Here is a 26,624-nt window from a genome sequence, read left to right as displayed (position 1 = left end):
CACTTCCACATCGATTCAATCGGTCTCTGGAGGTGGGGCCCAGGCATCCTTAATTTTTAAAGATCCCCAGGTGATTCCAACGTGCAGTCAAGTTTGAGAACCACTGGGTTAGGCTTTCAGTGTCTTCACTCATAAAATGAAGGAATCTTTTAAGACTAGTGATTCTCAACCCTAGATGCATGTTAGAATCACCTTGGGGAGATTGCTTAAAATACTAATGTGATGCCAACACCACCCCTAGAAATTCTGGTGAACCTGTAGAGCCTAGGCATCAGCATTTTTAAGACCTCCTCAGGTGATTCCAAAATGTAGCCATGTAGATGATCGCTGGTCCAGATGTTTTTGCCAAGATTTCTTCTATTGCTTATGTTTTAAGGATCTGTGATATTAAAGCTGAAAATGTATCTTAGACATTTTGCAAAGGTGGAGCCCTCATCTTTACCTTTGCATCAGGGATTTTTTTACTTTGGATGAATCTATTAATTCCCCTAAGTCATATACAAACTGTTATTATGAATATTAACATTTATATGTATTTGTATTTTTCAGGAGGAAATGTCATCTCCTTTTATTAGGTTCTCAAAAGAGTTAAGAATACTATTTTAAAAGCAAATATTAGGTTTCTTAATAAACGTAAGAAAATTAGAGAATTAATGGAAAATAAATTTGATCTCATCAACACCTTTGCTATAGTTTGGATTTGGGCACACCCATTGCCACCTAGTGGTTACATATCCTTATTGCAGGTTTAGTTCAGATCATATGGCCCATCCTCTGAAAAACCGGAGAGCAACAGATGTGAAGATTTCAGATTCGAACATCAAAGTAAAAGCTTTCTCTGGTATAAGGATTAGTACCAGTAAGAGGTTATCTGGAAACACTCACTATAAGAGATGACTTCCCAAGCTATACTTATAAGGAGACTGTCCACTCAGATATTTCGGATTCACTCCCAACTACGCAAGGATATTACAGTTTCTTAGTCCTTACTATTGTTAACTATTTGCCTTGGCTGGAATCTTGCTTCTCTCTCCTACTAATTGTGTGACCTTCAGAAAGTTACTTAACCTTTCCATTCCTCACACAAAATGGGGATAATCTAAGTATTTCTAAGATTGCTGTAGAGAATAAATAACAAAATATATGTAAAAGGCTCAGCATGACTCTTGGCACAGAACAAGATTCCAATAAATATTTAGGTTATATTACTGTTATTACTGATTTTTAAATTATTATTAATATCTCAGTGACCTTATTCGAGTTACCAAATTTCTCTGAGCTTCATTTATTGACCTGCAAAACAAAGAAAATAAGCCCTGCCATTTTCTGCACAGTTATAGCAATAATAAGTAAAAAAAAATGTGGAAGGCATATTGTTATTTTATGGCAACTCATCATACATCCAGGGAATCTACACAGCACAGGAAAGGGTCACCCAAAAATACAGATGTTAATTCTCACCCTCAGGGAAATGCTCTTTGAGATGCCAGTAGTTGATTAGGCTCTACATCAGGGGACAGTAATTTCTTGTCCCGTAACTAGCATCCTAGTCAGTCTAAAGTTTCCCACCATATGGCTGAATAGATGACCATATTCTGCTATGGCTGCTGCAAGCTCCCTTTCCAGTAAGAGAATTTTACCAGCCACTCACTGGGTCACACATGCCTGAAATTGTCAGTCCTCATCCAGCCCAGACACTGACCAACAGCAGTCTTGCCCATCAAAACTCACCCCGGGGAGAGAGTCCCGAAAACCTTTTGTAAGCCTTCCTGTCCATCAGGAAGTCCGTCAGCACACCATCATGGTCCACAACCTGCCCCATCAGAGCAGAAATATCCTGAAACTTTTCATCAGCCTCAGCAAAGAATCAAGGTGCCCAGCTGTTACTTACCTGGAGTCTGCTTGGCTGTACGCACAGGAGTGTAGTGGTTTTTGGAGGATGATCTGACCGGCGTGTTCTCTTTGGGAGAGGTATCAATGGCCGAGATAGTTTCTCTTTCACAGTGTGCTATCGGGATTGGTCCCTGTTGTCTTAAGATGTCAGCCAGAGCCCTAAACAAGGAGGAGATCGCATAATGAGATTCACTGAGCAAGTGTGCACAACCATGAGGGGAGTTAGCTTACTTTCATAGGCCTTTGATTTACAGAGATACAGGAAGACGAAGAGGCAGCATTCAGTTCTCAACAGTCAGCTGCATCTGTTGTTTGTCTCAGTGGGGACACAGGGTAAAGGTTACCATGCCTGGAGGTATGAACTAAAAGCCTGGGACTACGGTTTCTTTCTTTAATTCATTTCACATCAGTAAACTCTGAGCCCTTTCAAAATACTGGCTCCACAAATATACACACCTATGCCAGGCATGTATCTATAGCAGCTGGCCAGTGGAATGCCACTATGGTGAAGGGCTGAAACCATCAGCCTCAAATTCAGCAGGTCACTAATATCAGGGGACCACTTCATCATCCAAAACCACACACTGAGTAGTATGTACTGGAGACCCAAGTAAGTACAACACACAGCTCCTGCCATCAAGGAAGGGCGTGATTGAGCTGCAAGGACAGGACATAGAAATAAAAAGATAAAAATCAAAACAGGTGGATGGTGCAGACAGTGAAGGCAACTGGAGTTTAGAGGAGGGAACAATCACAAACACAGGGAAAAAATACACAGACAGAAAGAGAGACAGGTAGAGACTCTGCCATAGCAGGAGAGACCCGCCCCCCTGCAAGAGGTCCAGTTACTCAGAGAAAGCAGCTTTTATTAACTCAGCATGTAGCTCCAACAACCAAACATGCATTGACTGAGGATCAGCATGCATCAATAACTGAAGAGACAAAGGTCAATGGGACCTAATTCCTGCCATCTATGGGCTTATAATTTAGGGGGAATTGCTCCCCTACCTGCTTTCAAACAGGATGCCCTCTGTGGGTGTGACATGTGAGATACCCACCGGCAGTGGGACAGAGATGAGTTTGGACAGCTGCAAGAGACTACACCTGGATATTATCACTTCAGAGCCAGGTCCCCAGTCCTCAACACACTCCTATTTTGCACAAGCCAGGCAAAGGTTCTTCCATCTTCCCAGGGGGGCATCTCTGAGCAGTGGGGCCCTGCCCACCACCTCAAGGCTTCCTTCTTACAAGAAGCCCCGCTCCAACACTCTGCCCCCATGAAAAGGGACAACTGAAGAAGTTTAAAAATAAAGCTGAGTAAATTATGGGGAAAAGACTAGTTTCTTCAACAAATGGTCTTGGGACAACTGGATCACCACATGAAAAAGAAGGAAGTTGGATCCTTACCTCACACCATATAAGAAACTAACTCAAAATGGATCATATGCCTAAATATTAGTCCTAAAACTATAAATCACACTGAGATACCCCTTCATATGTACTAGGACAGCTGTAACTAAAAGCCACATAATAACAAGTGTCAGCAAGGAGGTGGAGAAATTGAAGCCTTCATACACTGCTAGTGGGAATAGAAAATCCTGCAATCCCTTTGGTAAACAGTTTAGCAGCTCCTCAAAACTGTGATGTTCCTTAAACACAGAATTAACATATGACCCAGCAAATCTATTCCTAGGTAGTCCCAAGAACAATGGAAAACATATGTAGCATTAAACTTGTGTACAAAGGTTCATAGCAGCAGTATTGATGCTAGCCAAAGGGTAGAAACAACCCAAAAGTCCAACAACTGCTGAATGGAAAAACAAGATGTAGTATATTCACACAATGGAATATTATTCAGTCATTAAAAAAGGCATACTGATCCATGCTATCTCATGGATGGACCTTGAAAACATCATGATAAGTGAAAGAAGCACATCGTAAAAGACCACATTTCTATAACATACCCAATTGGGTAAATCCATAAAGACAGAAAGTAGAACTGTGGTTTCCTGGGGATGTCTCTAGGCCGTGTGAGAAAAGAAGAAAGCAACTTGCACTATGCTATGTATCTTCTTCTGCGAAGGGGCTCCTGAGGCCCAGTGGGTTGCGCTGAGCTGGTTGGCACAGCCAAGACAGAGGGATGTACAGGAAAAGGTGTTTTTCAAACAAGGGTGGCCTGACAGGCTACGTAAGGATGGGAACCCTGCCACATCTTGTAAAGTGCATGGTAGCCAAGGAAATGCTCCTGGTCCTACACCCATGTGTGACCATTCTACAGGACCCTTTCCCAGTACCCTCTTGGCAACTAGGAAGGCGGCTCTCATTCCCAGACCACATGACCTTAAGAGCGATTCCCTCTGCCTGCTCCCCCTCCCCCTCCCTCCACTTGGTGATCCCCACCTCCTTGCTCTGGTTCCTCTCTATCTTCCATCCCCTTCTCTCCAGAGTGCTCAATAAATATTATTCTAATTCTGAAATGTGCGATCCTGGTCTCACCTAATTAATTTGGATACGCCGGAGGAAATGGGTTAAGGCCTGAGCTACTTTCTAACCGTAGGAAAGAAAATTGGTCACTGAGGAACAGCACGGCAGATTTTGTGAAAGACTGGGCAGGCAGCTTCCAGTATCTGAGAGCAGGGCAGGGAGAGTCAGACAGTAGCAAACATGGAGACAGAGAAAGGGAGGGAGAGGGGACAGGTCCAGAGAGAAAGAGGAGAGAAAACAGGTGGACAGAGAGGAGAGAAACAGGAAATGGAGCCAAAGAGACAGAAGGAGAGTGAGAGGGGGTCTGAAACCCCAAGCAAGAGAGAGCAGGAGAGGTTCAGAGCAGAGAGTTAGCGAAAGTGGCAGGCACCAGAAGACAGAGAGAGGGGAGGAGGCAGAGACCAAGGATAGGCAAGCAGGTAGGAAGAGAAAGAGGAGAGTAAGCCACAGACAACCAAAGGAAATCCAGAGATAAAATGTGATTCAGAAGAGACAGGGAAAGGGGGTCAGAGAGAGACATTCAAAGGGAAAGAGTCAGACGGAGAGAGAGACACAGAGGCGGCCAAGTGAGGGACTCAGGACAGGACAGGCTGTCAGCAGGGCCCTGTCACCCCCCATGTGGATGACAGATGCGTCTGATTTAGAAATTTGAAGTGAGGAGTCACTCTAGTTGTCCTGCTCCTTCCAACCCTCCCCCACCCACAGCAAGCCCCTTTTGCTGCAATATCTGATATATCAAACAAAATAATTCTTTTGCCTGAATTATCTAGATTATTGCCTAGGTCTAATGCTCCCTTCTGTCTGTGTATTTCTTGGCTTTCTCTGGTGTGTGGTGAGCAGGGGAGAGTAAATTAATCAGGCAGCAAAGCTGATCACGGAAAACAGTCAATGTGATCAGGCCAGGAAACTTAAGCTTTCTTCAGTACTTGGTACTGTATATTAATCACCTGAAGAGCAAAAGTATCATCTTACATTTGGATCACACTTAATAATTTTTCAATGCATTCACCGGCCCTGTCTCATGTGATTCCCATCCTATCCCTGTGATGTTTGCAGCTATTATTACCATAATTCTTAACAAGGAACTGAGGTTCGGGCTAATCCCAGCACTAAAACATATTGGAACAGGGATTTAAATCCAACGCTTCTGACTTGAGCCTGGGCATCCTTCTGTTCACTGGACTGCCTCTTACACACATTTCACTTCCTACAAATCATCAGCTTTAATGAGTCCTCCTGGTCCCTCCAGCTGGGTCGGCTAATTTAGCAAATGCCAGTTAATATTTGGGCATGGAGAAACAATTATTAAATGAGTGACTCAGTTCAATACCAATTATTTATTTGCTTAAAACCTCGGTTATTGTTGTCAGTGATCCCAAGGAAATGAAAGTGTGTCTGAATTTCCCTAAGTGCTTAGTTATCTCAACACCTGCAGGGACGAAGCCCAGTCAACATTTTAACACGTTGCCACCTGCATTCAAGATATGAAATAGTTATTAAAATGGCAAGCGATTTCCCTTAACAACAGAAAAATAGACAAAACCTTGTTCATAACTTTGCTTCATAGTCTTGTCTGCTTTAACAATTAGATATTATCATTTAGAGTGATTACCATGTGCCAAACACTGGCTCTTACATGTGTTGGATCATATATTTCTCAGAATGCTCATACACATATCTGCCATCAGTAGCTGTATTTTGTTGATAACTAAAACTTCTAGAAAACTAAAACTTCTAGAGGTTATATATGTTACCCAAGGTCACACAGCTAGTAAGTTCTGAATTCAGATTCCAAACATAGGTAGGTTAAACTACAGGGGCTGACTATATCCCATTAGATTATCCATCCATCTAGCCGCCCATCTCTCCATCCTTCTCTCCATTTCCATACCATATCCCATCCATCCACCCCCTATCTAGTAAACATTCTATCCATTCCCAACTCATCCCCTCATCCATCCATCCAACACTTTATCCATCAATTCATAAAACACTCCATCCATCATTGAAGACTTCATCCCTCCAACCAACACTCCATCCATTCATCAATCCCTCCATCCAACACCCCATCCATCCATCCATTCATCCATCCACTTAATCACATTTATTTTCTTCACCTCTGATGTCCCTGTACTGGTCCTTGAACACAAGATTTTAGAGAGTGTTTAATCATTAGGAGAAAGATCTACCTAGACCTGAGAACTCAGCTGCGGTTCAACTGCTCAGTGCTATTCACCTTAGTGTGTCATTAACATCAACAGCTCTACAACCTTTTACACGATTTTAGCAGCCTTTTTTCTTCCAAATGAAATCCTGACTAGAACACCAATGTACTTCAGCAGACACCTGCTCTGCATAAGGCCTGTTCCCAAGTTCTTTCCAGTAGTCCGGTAGGAACTACCCAATTGTACCTGGACTTCATGAAATTTCCAAATTTTAAAACAAATATGGTGAAAGAGCATCAAAATGAAAACTTGGATTTTTTTTTTGTCCCAATCTTCATTCACTGAACAGATGGTCAAACTTAGGTCCCCCACCATATTAAGTGGGGGAATGAAGGGCCCCTTAGTTCACCTGTCAGTCTTTCAAATCTCAATCAATATGCCCTCCATGAGGGCCCCATGAATACTACTGCTCACTGAAGTGGTGCAATGGAAACCAACCTTCTGCCTCTACCATGTCTCTGAATTTCTGAGCAGTATAAATACTGTGGAAAGGAGAAAACAGGCTCAGCTATTACTCAGTAAGTTATTCTGTGCCAAATGCAAGGCAAACTCGATAGTTCAGAGCCCTAATCATGCCCTTTTTCTTTTGTGGGGGGTGTGGGTAGGAAGAAATTGGTGCTTTTGGATAAGCATGATTAAAGGCCAAATAGATGAACTATTCCATGAACAAGCTTTTCTGGTCAATGTTCCTATTCCTAAGGACTAATGAGAACACTGTTGTTTTTGAAGAACTTTCCAAAAGCATTCCTAATTAAGTATACTGAATATAATTAATTTTTTTAAAGAATTCAAGCTTCTTCATGAGGGGGCCATCAGTCTAATCTTTAGTTCTCTTCACAAATGAAAACCTAAGTAACATGTAGACAGTCTAGGAAATGAGCTGTTCATATGAAAACTACAAGATGGATGGTGGAAGTTGTTTGTTTTTGTTTTCTTTAGGTAAGTCTCTGATAGCTACTTCTTTTGTATTTCTCTTGAAGGTAGAATGTAGACACTTTATTCTAGTTAAATAAAGAAACTGGTTATTTGAGTCCTAGATAACTGAGTTTTTTTCTTTTTTCTTTTTTGAGACAGGGTATCACACTGTTACCCAGGCTGAAGTGCAGTGGAGAAATCACGGCTTGCTACACCCTCAGCCTCCTGGACTCAAGCAATCCTCCCACCTCAACCTCCCCAGTAGCTGATACTACAGGCACACACCACCATATTGGGCTAATTTTTTAATTTTTTGTAGAGACAGGGTTTTGCCATGGTGCCCTGGCTGGTCTCAAACTCCTAAGTTCAGGCAATCTGTCTGCCTCATCGTCCCAAAGTGCTGGAATTACAGGCGTGAGCCACCACATCTGACCCTGAGCTTTTACTTGATAATGACCCCTTAGGACTATTGGTGTCCTCTTTATCTCACACTTATCTACTGGACAGTCAGAGTGCTTCCATTGTCTAAAATATGCACCCAGGACAATTGAAGTGGATGTATTTTTAATAAACGTGGACCAAGGAAAATGGCTTAATTTAGTTTTCCATAGTCCTGGTTCTCTGAGAGTCCACTTGGAAAACACAGCTGCTGGCTTTGTGTGTGCACAAGACTGCTTTCCTCATACAGAGAGGCTCAGAATGGCTGTGGAGATCTCATTTGTTGTGTTAACAATGTCTGTGCATCTGCACTGAGCTGTTCTGCAGGTCTGAGTTGTCCCCAGCACAATTGAAATTCATCATGGCCAATAAACATCACAGGACTCAGCGAGGGAAGGCACGGCCTGCCTGTTTTGTTTTTCAGGCAAGCAGAGTGAGTTGCTCCATCCTTAAGTGTGCTTGTTGTGGAGCTGTTGCTAGACCGGCCAGGAGCCAGGTAGAGGGTAGATGTGCGTCCCTTGGGGGCCCAATTCAATCCTAACAGCATCATCTTCACATACTCCGTTCCTCATATGAATCATATTAAAATTTCCCCAGGCCTGGGAAATGTGGTAGCATCGATACCAAATGCAGACTTTTCAGAAATACTTGGATTGTTTGAGAATTCTTTGGAAATGTGGATGTGTCAGGTACCCCTACTATTGGAAGCTGGGAAAACATAAAATGCTACCAAGATTTGCTAGAAGGGCCACATGGTCAACCAGGGGACAGATGAGTTCATAAGTGTATCTATGTACAAGGTGCCAATGGGCTGTTGCTGGTGCCATTACTATTCTTGTGATTGGTGGTGGTGTTTTGTTTTGTTTTTGAGGCAGTTACCCAGACTGGAGTGCAGTGGTGTGATCTCGGCTCACTGCAACCTCCACCTCCTGGGTTCAAGCAATTCTCCTGCCTCAGCTTTCCAAGTAGCTGGGATTACAGAAGCCCACCACCACCACACCTAGCTAATTTTTGTATTTTTAGTAGAGAGGGGGTTTCGCCATATTGTCCAGGCCAGTCCTGAACTCAGGTAATCTGCCAACCTCGGCTTCCCATAGTGCTGGGATTACAGGTGTGAGCCACCGTGTCAGGCTGCTGTTTTCTTTTCAATGGACTCAGACCTAAACCTAGAGGCGATGCAACATGCAGACAGAACAGCCTAATGGCCATACATCAGGATTCTGGAGTTAGAGAACCTAAGTTGGAATGGCCAACTTGGTGGTTGGCCATTCAATTGAGCTGTTCTGCAGGTCTGAGTTGTCCCCAGCACAATTGCTAATTAGCAAGCAACTTGAGTGTCCTGTGGCTCTGCATCCTTGTTGAAAAAATAAGGCCCAAATAATGAGGCAAAAAATAATGTCTACCTCTTAGGTAGACATTTCATGAAGATGAAATGATGTAATAGTTGCAAAGCACTTAGGAGCCTTACAAGGAGCCTGGCACCTTGTAAGCACTACACAAATATTTGACTAATAAATAAATCCAAATGTTTACAACCTCCTAAAGTCTACATCGCCCAGCCTAGAGGACCACAACAAAAGCACAGGTGGAAGAGGGGCATCTTGGAAGATTGGTGTGGGTTATGCCAAACTGGCAACACTCTTGGTGTGGTGGGGGAGCCACATGGCACAGTTGCGGCCATGGGTCATCCTGGAAGGGACCACCCACGTGCCATATTTCCCACTCAGGCCTAAGGATGGAAATCCATATGGCCACACACCAGTTTCCGCTCAACCTTAAACTTGGGCTTTGCGAGCCAAGTACAAAGAGAGTCTGTTCCTTCCTGCCAGGCCAGCATGGATTGTGCTTCCACTAGTCTGCAAAGAAGCATCCAGATGAAGACCCACTGCAAACAAAGGTATTCACAGGTGAGCAAAATAAATCAGGAGTCTAAAGGGGCACAGAAGCGAAAACAGATCAAACTGGCCAGAGCAATCCTTTCTGTAAAAGATTCAGTTTGTAGGGACATGGATGAATCTGGAGAACATCATTCTCAGCAAACTGACACAAGAACAGAAAATGAAACATCACATATTCTCACTCATAGGCGGGTGATGAAAAATGAGAACACATGGACACAGAAAGGGGAGTACTAAACACTGGGGTCTATTGGGGGAAAAAGGGGAGGGCCAGTGGGAGGGGGAGGTAGGGAGGGATAGCCTGGGGAGAAACGCCAAATGTGGGTGAAGGGGTGAAAGCAAACAGAACACACTGCCATGTGTGTACCTATGCAACTGTATTGCATGCTCTGCACATGTACCCCAAAACCTAAAATGCAATAAAAAATAAGGAAAAAAAAAAAAGAATGACTCTAACCAAGAGAAAAAAAAAAAAGATTCAGTTATTATTCTTTCTCCTTCCCTCTCTTGTTCTTTCTTCCTTTTCTTTCCTTCTTTCCTCCCTCCTCTCTTCCCTTTTTTCTCTTCCTTCTTTAAAATAATTGGAAACATTATTGTCATTTCCCTGCTCAAGAATCTTCACACTAATGCAAACATCAGAAGGGCAGGGTACACAAACAAGACCACTTTAATTCTTATCAACTTTAACTCATTCATTCATTCAGCCAGTCATTCAGCTATATTTCTTAAGCACCTACTCTATGCCAAGCACTACTCTAGGCACTGGAATACAGATGTAAACAAAACAGGTAAACACTTCCATCCTGTTGACATTGTGATATGGGAGAAGATCCCTGCCATAAAGCAAAGTTGCTGTGTAGGGCTGCAGACCAAGGAACTTCCCAGAAGAAACCAGATCTTTAAGTCGCATCTGAATTTCTGAGATACATATGTGGCTCTTAGAAATCTCATTTTGGGTTTTATCACAGAATTATAACCCAATTTCTGGGTGGAAAGCCTCTGCCCAGTGTGAAGTTGAACGCATGTCCCATGAGGACAGAATCTTATTTAACTAGGAGTGCTTATTTATTCTGGAGAAGGGAAGACTGAACATGAGCCTTGACTGCCATATTCAAACAGATGTTTTGCCATCCTGCAAAAGAAAGAATACACTCCTGATAGGTTACTCCAGGGAATGGATCCCAGGCCCAAGAAGTCAATTTTGGCTCCCCATGAGAATCACCTAAAATCTCATCTTAATAACAGACCAACTGCCTCCAGGGGTAGGGGCAGCCCAGCCCTAGATGCAAGGGCGGCCACTTGCTGTGTAGGAGAGGAGGGGAAGGTGGTGCCAAGAGAGTCACTAAATGTGTCATGAGTCTTCTTTCACCAGGAGATCCTATGAAGTGAAGATGCTAAAAGCAGCATCCTCATGAGGCCATTTGCAGACAAAAAAACCTGTTTGTCTGTGGAGGTATGTTCTTCTCTGGCCTTCCCCCGCCAAAAAAAACCTTTTTTTTTTTTTTTTTTTGAGATGGAATCTTGCTCTGTCACCCAGGCTGGAGTGTAGTGGTCTGATCTTGGCTCACTGTAACCTTCACCTCCAAGGTTCAAACAATTATTTTGCCTCAGCCTCTCAAGTAGCTGGGACTACAGGCATGCACCACCATGCCCAGCTAATTTTGGTATTTTTGGTAGAGACAGGGTTTTACCATATTGGCCCGGCTGATCTCTAACTCCTGACCTTGTGATCCACCTGCCTTGGCCTCCCAAAGTGCTGGGATTACAGGCGTAAGCCACTGCGCCTGGCCAACATTCTTATTTGAGTGGCATGTGCAAGGACAATGCAGCTCCTCCCACATCCCAGAGCTGTTGAACCTGCCAGTACAGATGTGGACTGTGTCAGTATATACCTTTCAGGTGTGCTGAGGGCAGAGTGGGCCAGAGAAGAACACACCTCCACAGTGTTATAGCCCACATCCCATAGCAGGGGGCCAAGGGACTCACCCAAGGTCATTGAGACAGAGAGTGACAGAATTAGGATCATCCTGCCTCATAGCTCAGCTCCCAGGAAATGCTCTAAGACAGGAAAAGATGGATGACAACCTCCAAAATTAACGAGGGCCTTGCTAGATGTCCCTGGAGAGCCACATAAGCAGACTAAGAGAGGGAGGTCAAAGTTCTCTTCTATAAGGGCAGGACTGCCGTCTGCATACCACCTGCCACATCCTACAGCAGGTATGATGCTGTCTCCTCAATCCAAACAGTGGTGTTGGGAACAGTGATTCATGAGCAGACTCCTTAGGCCACTGAGAGAGAACCACAGAGAGAGCCAAGGCAGGGCTCAAAGTCTCCTTATTCCCCAGAGACAGGAGAGTTGACCCAAGTCTGCCTCCAGATCCATAACCTCTCAGGCCCATCTGGTCATGAATGGCAAGAAGCAGAAAAGCGGGCACAGGGATGTGGCATGGTTCATAACATAAATTCTCAAAGCTGAAGGGAGAGAGTTGGATTCTAAAAACTCAGGGAAATCGAAAAAAAAGAGAAACAAGAAGAGGGAAAATAAGCAGGAATCCTCAGAGGGAATTCAAAAACGGATTTGAAGCAGCCTCCAGTCAAGCATCACCAATTCGGTAGAAATAAGGACAGGCTAATCCCAATCAATGAAACAAACATGAAAATTCTAAAATACTTTAAAGGAAACACATTTTTACTGCTTCCCAGGTCATTGCAGGATTTTAAACTAGATTAAAAATAAAAGTAAAATAAAATTGATGTTCGAAGAGCTACTTCATTGATACGAATGTTTTGTAATTAACATGTCAATTGCTTACTAAGAGGCTGCCGGTAAACAATCTAACCTTCTCCACGGTCTATGTCTCCTGCAAAATATCTGCAGTCGTGTTTGAGCTATTAATACGTTCATCGCAGATTTTTATCAGAGAAAAAAAAAACAACTTTGCCCAGGTCCAATTCGGATACATTTTGAATTAGTAGTGTCTAAATTGATGCGGCTTAATGAAGTTATGGCAGGACAAGTTCAAGAAGGAGAGTCACAGGGAGAGGAGAGAAGGAAGACAGATCAACAGAAGTGAACAGGAATCAAAACAAGGATAGAGAAGATGTAGCAGTGGACAGAACACTGAAAGTAACACAAAGAAACATTTTAATGATGTGACTTAAAAACAAGGGAGAGATGTAAGAGCTCCTTTGCTCAAAAGCCGGATATTCTTCTTTGCAAATGCCCGAGGATGGGTAAGAAGCTGGCTGTTGGTTATCTGAGCATCGAAAAGCATTGTGATTTCCCATTACATAAACAAGTCTCCCAAGACTATGGGACACCATTCCTGGGAAACTTCAAGCAAATCTCTCAAGATGCAGCAAAAAGTCAGAAACAGCTAACTACGAGTCCAACAGGGAAGCTGGCATCCAGATTCTTCCCCAACTTCTGGAGCAGTCTCAGTTCTGGGGCCAGCAGTATGCCCTGTCACTGAAGGGAGGTGGGTTAACAGGAGCCCCGCCTTCAGTCAAAGCCTTCCAAACAGCAGTAACAGAGGTCGGAATTCCCTATGATTGTATCTGAGCCCGATCCCAGGACTGAGGGAGAAAAACTTTCCTGATATCTCCCTTCTTTGCTACGATGGTGTTTTGCCACCAACCTGCCTAACTCCTAGCAAAAGCCCATATTCCCAGGACCTCAGAATGGAAGGGATGGATGGGCTCCGGAAGGGACTCTCAGATGCCACTTCAAATTAACAGCCACCCCTCCCTCCACCAAGCCTTTCAGAATTCAAATTCCTCCCACTGAAACGGCAAGGGCGAAGGAAGACAGAAGTGGCTGTTTGGGTGGAAGACACTCTTCCCAGAAGAGGACATTTGGCTAAAGGAACAACGAATATGTCCAGAGGACAGATGTCCTGAGTAATGAGACTTTAATGCCGAAGCTAATGGGAACAGTACACGAGACCAAGTGCCAAAAAAGCAAGGAATAATGAGAGTGTTTGCGAAGCCTGCAGAAAGCAGCGACTCTTCTCCCAAACACTGGGGAACAGGGCCAAGGTTCCAGCCACCCAGAGTCTCACTGGGACTCCTGCATCCATCGGTCTGGAGAGGGGGACAGTGGCATTAGGCAAAGAGGATCCAAGAGTTCTCTTGCTCTTCTAACAAGGAGTAGGAATGGGCCAAGCTGGGGCAAGAAGGATGAAAGCAGGGAGCAGGAATGCTGGGTTCCTGGAGAAGACTAGTGAGATAAATTTCCACACACCCTCAAACAGAGGTGAGTTTCCTAAGCAGGTGTCCTGGCATGGAGCTGCACGCTAGGGAATGTGAGCTCAGCTGCTGCTCACTGCCCTGTGACCACCGGAGCTTGAGACCTGTGGCAGGTTGGGAGCTGCAGAGTAAAACACAGGCTATTATAGTGTCCCCAGATTCCTTCCCTTCCATGTGCCCTTCAGGACAGGGGACCTGAGAGCATGAAAAATGGAGAATCACAGAGAAAGCGTGAGTAATTAGGAAGCACAGCCACTGGATAGAAATAGGGAAGGAGGCTGGGCGCAGTGGCTCACGCCTGTAATCCCAGCACTTTGGGAGGCCAAGGCGAGTGGATCACCTGAGGTCGGGAGTTTGAGACCAGCCTGACCGACATGGAGAAACCTCGTCTATCTCTACTAAAAATATAAAATTAGCCGGGCATGGTGGCACATGTCTGTAATCCCAGCTACTCGGGAGGCTGAGGCAGGAGAATCGCTTGAATCTGAGAGGCGAAGGTTGCCGTGAGCTGAGATTGTCCCACTGCATTCCAGCCTGGGCAACAAGAGCGAAACTGTCTCAAAAAAAAAAAAAGAAAGAAAGAAAAAGAAAGAAGGAAGGAAGGAAGGAAGGAAGGAAGGAAGGAAGGAAGGAAGGAAGGAAGGAAGAAGAAAGAAAGAAAGAAAAGAAAAGAAATAGAAAAGGAATAAAACCAGAACAGGGAAGCAGAAGCAAGTTAGCCAAAATGCTGTGTCTGGTATACACAATGCTCGATGTTAGGATGGGGACGGGTGTGAGAGTTGTGATAAACGGAGCTGTGTGTTAGCTCCACATCTCAGTAATTAAAACTGGAAATGGCCCCAGGTCCATACTGTCTCCCAAATTGCTTCTCTCTCCAGTGTCCGTTACCCAAGATCCCCTCACTGTTCCCAGGAGCTAGGACTCAAACAGAATTGCCCAAGGGTTCTTTCCATATTGTCATGGGTTTTTTTCCCCCTCAGTTAAAATCAGGGTGTTTTGTTTTGTTTTATATTTTCTTTGCATTGCCTTTGCTGTCCTCAGCCAACAGAATATATTCCTGAAAGAGAGCTGTTTCACTGCCCTGGGCATCGTGCTGCCTGCATGCAATCTAAGCAGGGGCCGCTGTTCTGGTTTCGCAGAGCCCTCTTAGGTAGGTCATTTATCCTCCCAGTCCTTCACTGTGATAACCAATTTCAGGGTATGGGCAGGTGGGTCTTTGCTTTCTTAAGCAATCTGAGTATCACTGGCTCCATTACATTTAGGAAGGTGAGAGCCAGCTACTCCATTGGACTTCAGAGAGAGAAGGGCACCAGCAATGTCCTAGCTGTGTGACCCTGGGCAAGTTACTAAGCCTCTCTGAATCAGTTTCCTCATCTGTAACATAGGCCTCGGCACTCAGAGGGGATGATGGGAGGATGCAGTGAGATAATGCAGGTCAGGTGCTGAGCTGGATGGATGCTGGTACAGAGTGAGCCCTCGAGACTGGGTACTCCTGAATATCTCTCTACAATCCTCTCCACTTTGAGTCTTCAGCTCACTGAGACCTCCAGCTCTCTCCTTCCCTGGCTTGTGAGCCTGCATGAGTGATGGAGTTGTGTAAGCTCCTGGGACACAGAGCTCCCACGGTCCTGACACATGAACAGAGGTAAGAAGGACTCCCCAGGCTCACCACAAGACTAACTCTTCCCAGAATGCCCAAGAATGACTTTAGTGGGTCATCAGCAGAGCCAGAGGCTCTGACTCAGCCTATGCATGGGGGCAGCACAAATGCCTAGCCCTTTACCAACCCCTAATTCCTGACTGAGATAACGGAATGCCATTCTACCCACAGTAGCACAGCTGCTGCTTCCCCACCTGCAAATGCTGAGTCTGGTAACACTTGTCACCTGCCTTTACACTCCACCTGCCCCAACCTCACTCCATTTCGGTGACCAATCCATCCACTGAATGCACACTCAGGGGTGGAGGGAGTGGTGATAAACGCACGTTAGGAATTGATCAGCAATGGCTCACTGGCAGCCTCATCTTCCTGGGCTTGCAAATATTTCTACGTCATCTACGGCAGTCTGGCCCAGCTGGTGACCCCATCTGAATGCAGAAGCACAGAGGCAATAACCCTGGGATAGAAAAAAGGGCAGGCACAGCGAACACTCTGGCTCTGACCCTGAGCCTCACTGCATGCATCCCATAAAACTGGGTCCCTTTACCCTCAGTATCAAACTAGGAAGCTAAATTAAGCTGTCTACTATCTCATGCAGAAATGTGGGCCATGTACTTTTTTCACCCTTTCTGAGCAGTTTTATGTGAAATACTTGCTGCAGATTCGACTCATTTTTCTCCCCCTCTCTTTAGAACTCCACCACCTGCCTGACACACTGATAAAGCATAAAACTGATTTTCTTAAGGCCAATAATTATCCTTCCTCATGAGGAATGGCCTCTTCAAAACGATCATCGTGGATCGCCAGGCACTCCTGTGTCGAGCTGCCATTCACTCCTTTCTGAAACGCCTCTTCTGGGCTCCTGCCTTCAGAGACAGCTGACACTGTTCCTAGGAGGGCAAGTCTCATTACTGGAGGCACTCCTGATTTCTGAACACCTATTTCATTCATCAGAGTCAGCCCCATGACTTATCATTGCTTACAAGAATCAAATCAACTCTAGGAGAATAAAAACATGCTACCTTTATGAAAAGTAAGAATGGCATGCCATGGACCCTCAGTGTAATTTCAAGAGAGAGTCTGGAAATATTTTCCGGAGAAGAACCAGCAGGCGGCCTACCAAGGTGACTGCTTGGAAGGGCAACACATCAGGGTATGTAAACCGAGGATCTTTCAAAGAAAGTATCAAGCACATTACAGGGAAAACCCCAAACTGCATGCCACAGAGATTATTTTCACATAATGATTAAGCCCAGATTTCCAGGTCCATTAGCCTGCAGTATGTGGGCCCAGAGCAGAGAAAGGGCAAAATTGGCACCAAGGAATGTGTTTCTGTGGCATGCAGAGCTATATTCTATGTAGGGGGCGATCCCGGAGGATAACCCTGAAATTTCTCTCTCTCTCTTTCTCACACACACACACACACACACACACACACACACACGGCCACTGGATGTCTGGAGGTCTCTGGCCTCTCACACAGCTGAACTGCACTGATCTGGTAGGTCTCAGAATTTCTACTCATCTCTGAGAGAGAGAAAGCATTCACAGTCTGAATTTTTAATGACAGATTTCTGCCCACAGTTTCATTCAGTGACTTTTTGACTTGGTCCACAACTCTCTGGCCTGTGCTGTATTTTCCTTCTTCAATGATCTGCATTACTCAGACCTTATAAAAGGATTATGCCTAGATCAGGTTATTGCCCTTTAGAAAGGAATGTGAAAAATCTCCAAAAGGACTGGGGAAGATCAACAGAAATCATTTTACTGGAAACACTTAGTGGAAACATTGAAGCAGGAGGGTTACAGAAACATAGGAAAGAAAGAGAAAGGAGAAGGCTGTTAACACACATCTCCAAGGATCCCAGAGTTATTTGGTTATGACTAACTAAGGAACGTGCAAAGAGTAAAGCAGCAGAATGTGTTTTCATTGAATGAGATCAGTCTGGGCACTAGAACACAGGAGCCCTGGCTTAAACTCCAAGCTCACCCACCCACTAGCTGGGTTCCTTGGCATTGTGATCTAGCCTTTCTGAATTTCAGTTGCCTCGCTTGTAAAATTGGGGAACTAGATTAAATGAATTGCCTGCAAAGGAAATGTTATAATTCTGTAATAGATGACAAAAGAATAGAATGTACTACCCTACTTTTTCAGAAGATTCTGGTTTTATTTTGAGAGATTAAAAAAAATAGAGTTAGCGATATATCCTGAGGGGTTTTAAAATTAAGCTTGCTCAAGAGTAGAGTTCAAGGGACTGAGACCCTCTGAGGATTCACTGGTAACTCTCAAACTCAAGCCTCTTATCTGTCTAAAATATCTTCAAAGAAAGACACTAGAGAGGTGAGGTTACAAACGTAACTCAGGAAAAAATAATGGGGCAGAGTTTCCCAATAAAAAAGGGAGAAAATCACAACAGAAACTAAACAATGAATTTAGCCTAGGTCTTCAGGTATTCCACCAAAGCATCCCTGCCCACCACCACCAATCTGAGACATCTTACACAACTGTAAATTCAAACCATCATTTTGAGGTTCCACGGGTGATATATCACCAAGGGATATGAGCAAAATGGTAAGACAAAATTCACCATAATTTCAAAAATGAATGGTACTGCAGCTTGAACGAGGAGAGGGCAGCAGGGAAGGAGGATGGTGACCTTCCGTAGCCAGGAGCAGGACGGCAGTCCCAGCACGTGGTAGGAATTCTCGAAGACTAGAGAAACTGAGCTAGAAAGTGAAGCTCTAGATATAATCTGCCAGCCCCTGGAAAATCAGGTGGCAGAACTGGAAGCAGGAAGCTTCTTTTGCTGGAGTTCCCTTTCATTCCGGGTCCGTAGGATGGTCCGTCTGGAGCTAGCGAATTGACCTTTCAATCAGCTCACTTTTTCAGCTGTCTTAACCACGCTTTCCTGCACAACTGATTTGAATCAACTGCAGAGTCAATCCGCTCGCTCATTAAAACCAGCTAAAAACAATGAATTAGACTTTTTTCTAGCTGCGTCTCGGCAGTCTAGAAGAGCGGGTAAACTTGGTATCTTAGCAGTTGATTCCCTAAAATGAATGTGCTCCCCACCTTGGGTAGGGTAGGAGGGAAGAAAGGGACAGATGTGAAGTCCCTCTGAGCTTGAGGAGGGGTAGGAAGGGACATAAAGTCAGTGGGCAATGAGACCAATGAGAATTGCACAGTCTAGGGAATTTGAAAAGTATTTGCATGGTTACTCTGCTAAAGCAAGAAGGGACCCTGCTAACCTCATGTATCAAAGGCAACATGTGCCTTACAAGCCTATATGGTGTAGTATGAAACCCATCTTGCCCAGGGAAGGTGAGCAGGGCTCATTTGTTAAGAGAATGTCTGCGTATGTCTGCAAGAGTCAGAACAAACCAAGCCTGGCACACAAGGGCCAGGCAACGTCACTTTGTCCCTTTGGTGGGAAAAATCAACCTCTCGCCCGATTGCTTTCCTCCTCTTGCTATTTTTGCTTCTTTCTGTCTTCCCAGCATCCTTCCCCTACTCCTTCCTCCATGAGACTTCTCCAATTCTTCCACAATTGTTCTCTCTCCCTACAAGCATTTTTTAACTCAAAGAAAAAAGAAATAAAGGCGAGACGAAGGCTTTCAGTCCAAAGCAAGATCCCCTTTTGTTTCTTTCCTTCTATGTTTGCAGTTGAAAAATAAGTTGACTCTCTATTTAGATCAATTCATTATAGTGAGCTCACAGTGCTTCAAAAAATGGAGTGACTTGACAATTCATTGCCCGTGAGGCTAGGAAGAGAACTCACTAAATCAGCCGGCAAAAGGGCCCTGCTACTGCAGTTATGTGGCCTGTGAGGAAAAAACAGGGCTCTTTGAGTTTCTAATTAATTTGCGGAGGGAGAAAGAGTAGAACAAAGTATTCCCTTGACTTCCTCTAGAAATAAGCAGGAGAACAAACCCAAAGATGAAGGGGTCACTACTTTTTCTTTTTCCTTTTGATATCCACCTGGATTTTTCTTCCCACACCCCTAGACATCCCCCCACCCCACCCTACATTCCTCAATCCCCTCTGCTCCTGTGCAGGCAGTGGGAGGACTCCAGGCAGCTCTGATTTCACCCATTGCGTCTCCAGCATCCTAATAGCTTCCTGACCCATCTGTTAATTAGCCATTTAAAAAAAAAAAAAGCCACACAGTTCCTCCCTCAGAATGATTCTCATCTCCGAGACACGAATGAATCAACTCAGGGTGAGGAGGAAGGAACAGGTTCAGATGTGAGACAGCTAGCAGGAACATGAATGTCGGAAAGGAGCCAGGCTCCCCAGGCCGTTTCCTGGGCATGGCCAAAGCACTTTCAGAACATCAGCTGCCCCCCCTCCCAGAACAAAGAGCCCCAGGGGAGCAGTGAAGAAGCCACTCGGGAAATCAGAAAATCTGAGGATGGCTGCAGCTTCAGCCTTAGCCTGGGCAGTTTGAAAGAAGGGAAAAGTGAAGTAGAGATCCTGGTGGGAACTGGCTTCCAGGTGGGAAAGGCATACTCAGGTGCTGGCTGTGGCCAGAGAGCCCCAGGGCAGCTGAGCCTGCCTTTCATCCCTGTGCCCACTTCCTCGTCCTCCACGGAATCCAGCTAGCTTAGTCGAACTTGGTATTCGTCTATCAGAATCACCAGAGAGCTGACAGTTTTCCTCACAGACACTGATTTCTCACTCAGAAATACGATAGCAAGGTCTAATCACTTCTGGAAATGATTAAATCTGTTCCTCCCTGCAGGAGTAGAGAGATGAAAGGAAGTCCTGCACTAAGGAATGTGTCTGCACGGGCAGGCAGAGAAACTGTCCAGCCCGAGAGCACAGAGGCAGACGCAGATGGTCCATGCCTTCCCTTCACCACTGCTCATGCTCCCACAAATGTCCCTTTCCAATGAGGCTGTTCTCATTGAAACTCCCTCAGACTCAGCCCCTGCCTGCCCAGCTATCATCTTCAGGGGGAATCACACACTAAAACCAGCTCTTCTTTCCTGTTCAGAAAGAAAACATCTTTGCTGAATTATTTCAAGGAAAATGTGACTGTATGCACATCCACTTCCTCTCTTGACCTCTCAAGAGTGTACATTCTTTCTCCTCCCCACTTTCGCTAGGGAAAACTCATTATGGTATGAATATTTCTCTTTCTCCAACACTCCCTCCTTTTCCCTAGCCTGATTGCCCAACAAGGTAGTCTGCACAAAAATACTCACTATGTGGGTATTGAATGGCAAGCGGTGCCCTCTGAGGGGTGAGCAAAGTGAGAGGAGTGGTGTAGTCACACTCACCCAGGAATCTGACAGCAACATGCACACTCACTCTGACCTGCCTCAGAAGCAAGAGGTTGAGTTGGGACATTGCTGTGCTTGAGTTACCCGGAAGTGAAAAATAAGTTTCCCTGACCTGCCCAAGGTCACTCATGGAGTGTTGTAGATAGAATGCCCATGCACTGTCCCCCTGCCATCCCACCACACATAGACATTGTCCCCTACCCAACAGGGACCAATACGATGGTTTCCAAAGCTCTGATCAGGCAAGACTGCAGCTGCTGAAAGAGAGGCTGTGAACTGAATAAAATCAGGAGGTGAACTTGAGGGGGAAACATCCCATATTTTCATAATGTTCTGAGGCCTAAAATTCATCTCCCTTCCCATGGTTACTCTGCTTCCCCAACCCCAGAGAGAAATAGCCTCAATGGTGTCATTACCATCACCCTAGTTTGGCGTAAGGGGCATCAGTGTGGTGGGGAGAGGAGAAAACACCAAGAGGGACAGTGACCTCTCCAGGGTCATGTGCCAGTGCCAGCATCCAAAGGTGCCTGCTGCCAACATTTGAGGACACCACCCTCTGTATCATCCCAGGCGATGACAAATAAACTCTCTATGAGGCAGAAGGGTCAAGGCAGCAGGCAGTTTTCTCTGAGTACAGAGAACAATGGCTCAGGGAAGAAAGTAACTTAAAGAAAGATGTGTAGGAATCAACCAGCAAGAAGGTTTCATGAGAGGCCAAGGCCACAGGAGAAGGGAAAAAGGAGATAAGCCTCTAAGTCTTGAGGCAGAGGTGTAAGGATGATAAGCACCAGCACACCTGCTTCAGGACAGCACCTACCCACAGGCAATTCCTTCTCTTCTTTCCATGCTCAGTCAAGACAGAAAATTCTTGGCTGGACAAGATGCAAAAGAAACACTGTCTTGCCTTTATTTCGCTCACTGTCCCACTTGTCCTCTGCATTTGAGAGCCAAGACTGACCACAGGCTTTCTCACACCAGAGGATACTTACTGCATGATCTGAGACATGAGGTGCAGGTGGAAGACAAGGTGGAGGCACCTCAGGGGTACAGAGCCTTGTATATGGGTCTCCTTTTGGAATTACCCCAATTCCAATATCCGAGTTTGAGGTACCCACCCTTTGTGGATTTGACTCAATAAAACCTGACAGGGAGTATCGTTTCTCTCAACACCCACAATATCAAGCAAGAAAAAAAATCAGCTCTTTTAGCATGCCTAGAAATTTCTCTCTGCCTTTCTCTCTCTTCAGCAAGGCAGGGGTGATTAATGAGCACGCAGTGAGGAAGGCAGTTTTCAGGTGGTTAGGAAGGAGGTTTTCAGGTGGTAAGGATAACAAGCAAGCAGGACGTGGAGATGAGCTCAAGGTGAATAGGTCAGCGTGGGAGCCTGCAGGGCCAACTCATAAGGAGTGATCTGCGAGGTGGTCACAGTGACTAGGGCAGCACCATGCACCAGAAATGGAGGTACCTCCTGGGGCAAGATTTGTTCCCTGAGAGGACTTTTGCATCATGTCCAGTCATCCATCATCATAAGGGGACTAGAAGCCAAGCTAACTCTGCATCCCCTGGGTGTGTCATTCCTAGAGTTCTAAGGGGGAAGCTGGGTTTCTGTCCTCCTCTTGGCTTTGACTTCCCCAAGGGCTCACTGGGGGCCAAGGCAGTGTAACGGGCAGCATTCAGAGTGGAACCAGGGACTGCCATAGTTTGAGCTCTTGGTGTAAGTTTTGGTAGGAGGCAACCCCCCCACCCCACCCCCCACCGCGCTGCCGCCGCCTCTCTCACATAAACAGTGAAAGATGCCCCGCCAGGTTTAACACAGGCAAGAACTGTTAACTCAGAGTTCTGCCTACAGGGTTTCAAAGAACAAGTCCTCAAGTCTCAGCAGGAAAGACAAACATCCCACTCCACAGGATGCAATGAAGAGACACCATCTGTGCTTGGTCAACATGGAATGGAGGAATCTTTATCCCTTCTTCCGGCAGGAGGCATCCTTTCTATAAAACCCTAATTCCTAATGCACAAGAACATCCCAGTTGACCCTAAGCCACTTGGTACCCCTTTCAGTAAGGTTCCATCCAACACTGGTCAGTTCCCTATACTGAAGATGACACTCTGATTTGACTCAAAAAAACTCAATGCCATGAGCCTACACCGAGGTGCCCATATGCCAGGAAAACAGAACCCTGGATCCTCATTCAGGATTACAGCATTTCGAACATTCTTACACTTGGAACTTCACGCACTCAACCAATTCTTACTCTGTCTTGTAAATCCCCGACCACCAAAGCATGCGTTCCCGGTTCTGGGGGAAAAAAATGGAGGAGGGGGCCCAAGAACGCCCTGATTTATTGCATGCAAAAGGAACGAGGGTAAACTGACTTAAGAGGGCCAGAGGAGGTGTGACGATGCCGAGAGTGAAGAGGACAGGCGAAGCAAGCGGAGAGGGTGAGGCCGCAGGGAGACCGACCCGGGCGCGCAGCACGCGGCGCTCTCACCTGTGGATGTTCATCTCCCGCGGAGGGCGATGGGCCTTGTCGTAGGAGACCTTGGCGAAGACTCCGGCCACGATGACGAAGGCGATCACCCCGCAGGTAATGTAGACGGTGAAGTTGGTCTTGTCCTTCTCCGGGTCGTACTTGTTCTCGGGCCCCGGCGACACCACCTTGGTGCTGGGCGTCTGGACCCACACCGGGCTCTGGTAGTTGGTGCACTGGCGCTGGTCCAGCTTCTCGTGGCGCTTCTTGCAGCAGAAGCGGTAGTAGCAGGTGCCGCAGCAGTATAGGTAGCCGCTCTCGCTGTTGTTGCACTCGAACTCCTTGTCGTACTGGCCGCTCACGTCGTAGTAGCCCCAGCACGTCTCGTAGGTGACGGCCGCGTTGGCCGCCGCCGCCGCCGCCGCCACCGCCGCCGCGGGCTGCCCCCGCCGGCTTCCCGCCTCCGGGACTCCAGGCGTCCGGGCGGTGCCGTTCAGCTCGCGGCCGCCCCGGGCCAGTGCGCCCCCGGCCCGCCGGCCCCCGACGGCAGCAGCGCCGCCCGCGCTCAGGGTCCGGTTGGCGGCACGACCGCGGGCTCCGTGGGCGCCGGGCAGCAGGTCCAGGGACTCTAGCGAGAGCAGCAGCAGCAGCAGGAGGCGCCGCAGCGCCATGGCGGGGCCGGGCGGGAGGGCGCGGGGAGGCTTCCGCGGCAGGCCGCTCCCCCGGCCGGCCAGGCTAGGAGGACCGCGGCGCGGGCCGGGCTGGAGGCGCGGAGCGGTCAGCGGCGCCGGGGCTATGGCGCCATCCAGGCGCGGGCGGCGGTGGCGGTGGCGGTGGCGGCGGCGCGCGGTGCGCACGGACCGGCCCGGCGCGGGCTGCTCCGGCTCTCAGGCTGCGCGCTGGCTCCGCGCTCCCCCTGTGGGCTCCGCGCGCCTCCCGGGTAGCCCCATCCCCCGCCGGCGGTGGCGGCGGCCCCGCGCGCGGCTCGACTCAGGCAGGACCCGAAGCGCGGCTCCGGGCGGCGGCGGCGTGGTCCCGTCCGGGCGGGTCCTGCGGGACAAGACGGGGAGCCGGTCACGGGGTGGGGCGACTGGTGCTCTGAGAGCAGGAGGGGAACCGGGGGCAGGCGGGCTGGGAGGGTGCGCGCAGCCCTCGAGGAGCGAGGCTCCGGGCAGGGAGAGGGCGTAGCGCCTGCTCCCAAGACGCGTCCCGCGGCCCTGCGCGCCTGGAACTGAGGGCGCACCGGCCGCCCCTCCAGGCACAGCTCGGTCGCCCTGGTCCCCCGCCGCCCGGCCGTACAGCGCGCTCCCGCCGCAGGCTGGCTCCCTGGGACGGAGACGGCTGAGGCTGGGGTCCGGCTGCGAGCCGGGGGAACGCGCGGCGGCTGGACCTCACTCACTCACCATGCCCAGCTGCGACTGCAGAGGCGGCGGCGGCGGCGGCGGGGCGGGAGCGCAGCGGCCGGAGCGAGCGAGCGAGCGGAGAGCTGCCGGCTCGCCGCCTGCACTAGTGCCGGAGCGTGTGCGAGAGGGAGCGACGGAGACACACGCACTCACACACCCGCACACACGGGAGCGCCGCGAGGGGCGGGGGAGAGGCGAGGGGAGGGCAGTGGCTCTCCGCCGCCCACGTTTGCACGCCCGGGCGCTCAGGGTGCGGGGCGTGGCGGGGGGGGCCGGGGGGACTCCTTTTTGCTTCTGCCCGATCGCGGCACTTGAAGCTCAGCGTCACGAAAGCCCGGGACAGCAGTTAACGCGGCGAACTGGGCAGGCGAAGAGGGGGCCGGGAGCAGGACGGAAGGTCCACTGTGCAGACGGCCCGCGGCAGGGACAGACCTCCCCCGCCACTGCCCCCTCCAGCCCTCGCGACCCGTCCCCACCCTACCTAGGCCCCGCAAAGCGTGCGGCCAGAACAGGAGTTGGGGTTTCTGCAAGCCTTTGCCTCTCCCTAGTGGTGATAGCCAGGAGAAAAGGTCAAACCCATTGCTACAGATTCCCAAACTGAGTCCAGGGGTCAAGTGGCTTGTCTGAGGCTATTGGGCGACCCGTGAGCTAAGCCTATACTTTCTTCCTCTTGGTCGTTCTTTCCCCAGCCCCGTCCCCACCACGTAGAAAGGCGCTAGACAGCCCCAGGACTGGGTGGCAACTCTGCTAGACTTTCTCCCACCCACCCCTGGGAACTTCAAGGCCATTAGAAAGCTGTCTGAACCTCTGAGACTCAGCTTTGTAACCCCTGTGTTGAAATCCCTATGCTGCAGCTGCTAAGGGAGGTGAGGAGGATGGAGATGCAGAGACGGGGGCTTACTGGGGTAGTTTCGTACCTGGGTCTGGAAAGGAGGCCTGAGTCTAACTTTCACAGCTATGAGGCCACCCCAAAAGAGAATCATAGTTACCATCCTTGGTATGTGTCCTCGGAGGAGTTAGGGAGAACTGAGAACAAAAAGCGATGGCCAAGGCCAGGATTCTGCCTGCATGACCGGCGTGCTTTCGCTGAAGGGAACAGACTGTCAGAGTGAGGGCGGTAGAGAATTTTCCCTGAGACTTTCTGTTCAGTCCCACTCATGTGTGACCCAAACAAGGGATCGCTATCAAGGAACAGAAGAGTTCCTCTTCTGGGAACTGTGGAGTGGATATATATTGGATCTGGAACTCAGACTCCAACACACAAGAGGGAGATCCTGATACTGGCTGGCGTCTGCTGGGGGGAGGGTGCACAGACACCCCCCAACACACACACACACACAGCTCCTCATTTGCTGCTATCTCGGTTCCCTCCTTCCTCTGCACTTCCTGCAGTCCCTTAACTTTGTCTCAGCTCCTACCTTCTTCGTAAAGATTCTCTTCCACAAACATTTGTTTAGTGCCTGCTCTCTGCCAGCAGAATGAATAGGAGTCCCTTTCCTCAAGGAGGGGGGCCTTGTAGACCATTAGGGAGACAGATAAACAAATGATTTCCACATGGCAAGGTTACGTCTCATAATAAAGGCGGGTGGTGTCTCTGAGAGCAGAAGACACTCACCCAGCCTAGCCCTGCAGGGGGACAGATGGGAGTCAAAGGCAGCTTTCTTGATTGAGGTAGTACAGAATCTTGAAGAATAGATTACAAG

The 26,624-nt window shown here is 47.7% G+C and overlaps 1 protein-coding gene and 1 long non-coding RNA gene across 5 annotated transcripts in view; one reads left to right on the top strand and one right to left on the bottom strand.

Annotated features, from left to right (window-relative positions):
• Positions 1-25,029, bottom strand: part of SHISA6 (shisa family member 6) — a 346,003-nt gene extending 320,974 nt beyond the window's left edge. For 3 of the 4 annotated variants that reach the window (XM_035300071.3, XM_035300072.3, XM_035300073.3), the window contains exons 1-2: positions 23,540-25,029; positions 1,892-2,052 (exon numbers count right to left, since the gene is read on the bottom strand). In XM_035300071.3, coding sequence (XP_035155962.1) covers positions 1,892-2,052; positions 23,540-24,189 — 811 coding nt within the window. In that variant the 5' untranslated portion in view covers positions 24,190-25,029. The remainder of the gene's footprint in view (positions 1-1,891; positions 2,053-23,539) is intronic. The other variant, XM_035300070.3, reaches the window with a different exon arrangement.
• Positions 23,452-26,624, top strand: part of LOC144582584 (uncharacterized) — a 163,821-nt gene continuing 160,648 nt past the window's right edge. The window contains exon 1 of the long non-coding RNA XR_013535593.1: positions 23,452-23,635. This is a non-coding gene — a long non-coding RNA (uncharacterized LOC144582584). The remainder of the gene's footprint in view (positions 23,636-26,624) is intronic.

Source organism: Callithrix jacchus, chromosome 5 (assembly GCF_049354715.1).
Source record: "Callithrix jacchus isolate 240 chromosome 5, calJac240_pri, whole genome shotgun sequence".
NCBI lineage: Eukaryota > Metazoa > Chordata > Mammalia > Primates > Cebidae > Callithrix > Callithrix jacchus.
This window is presented reverse-complemented; position numbering and strand designations above follow the sequence as displayed.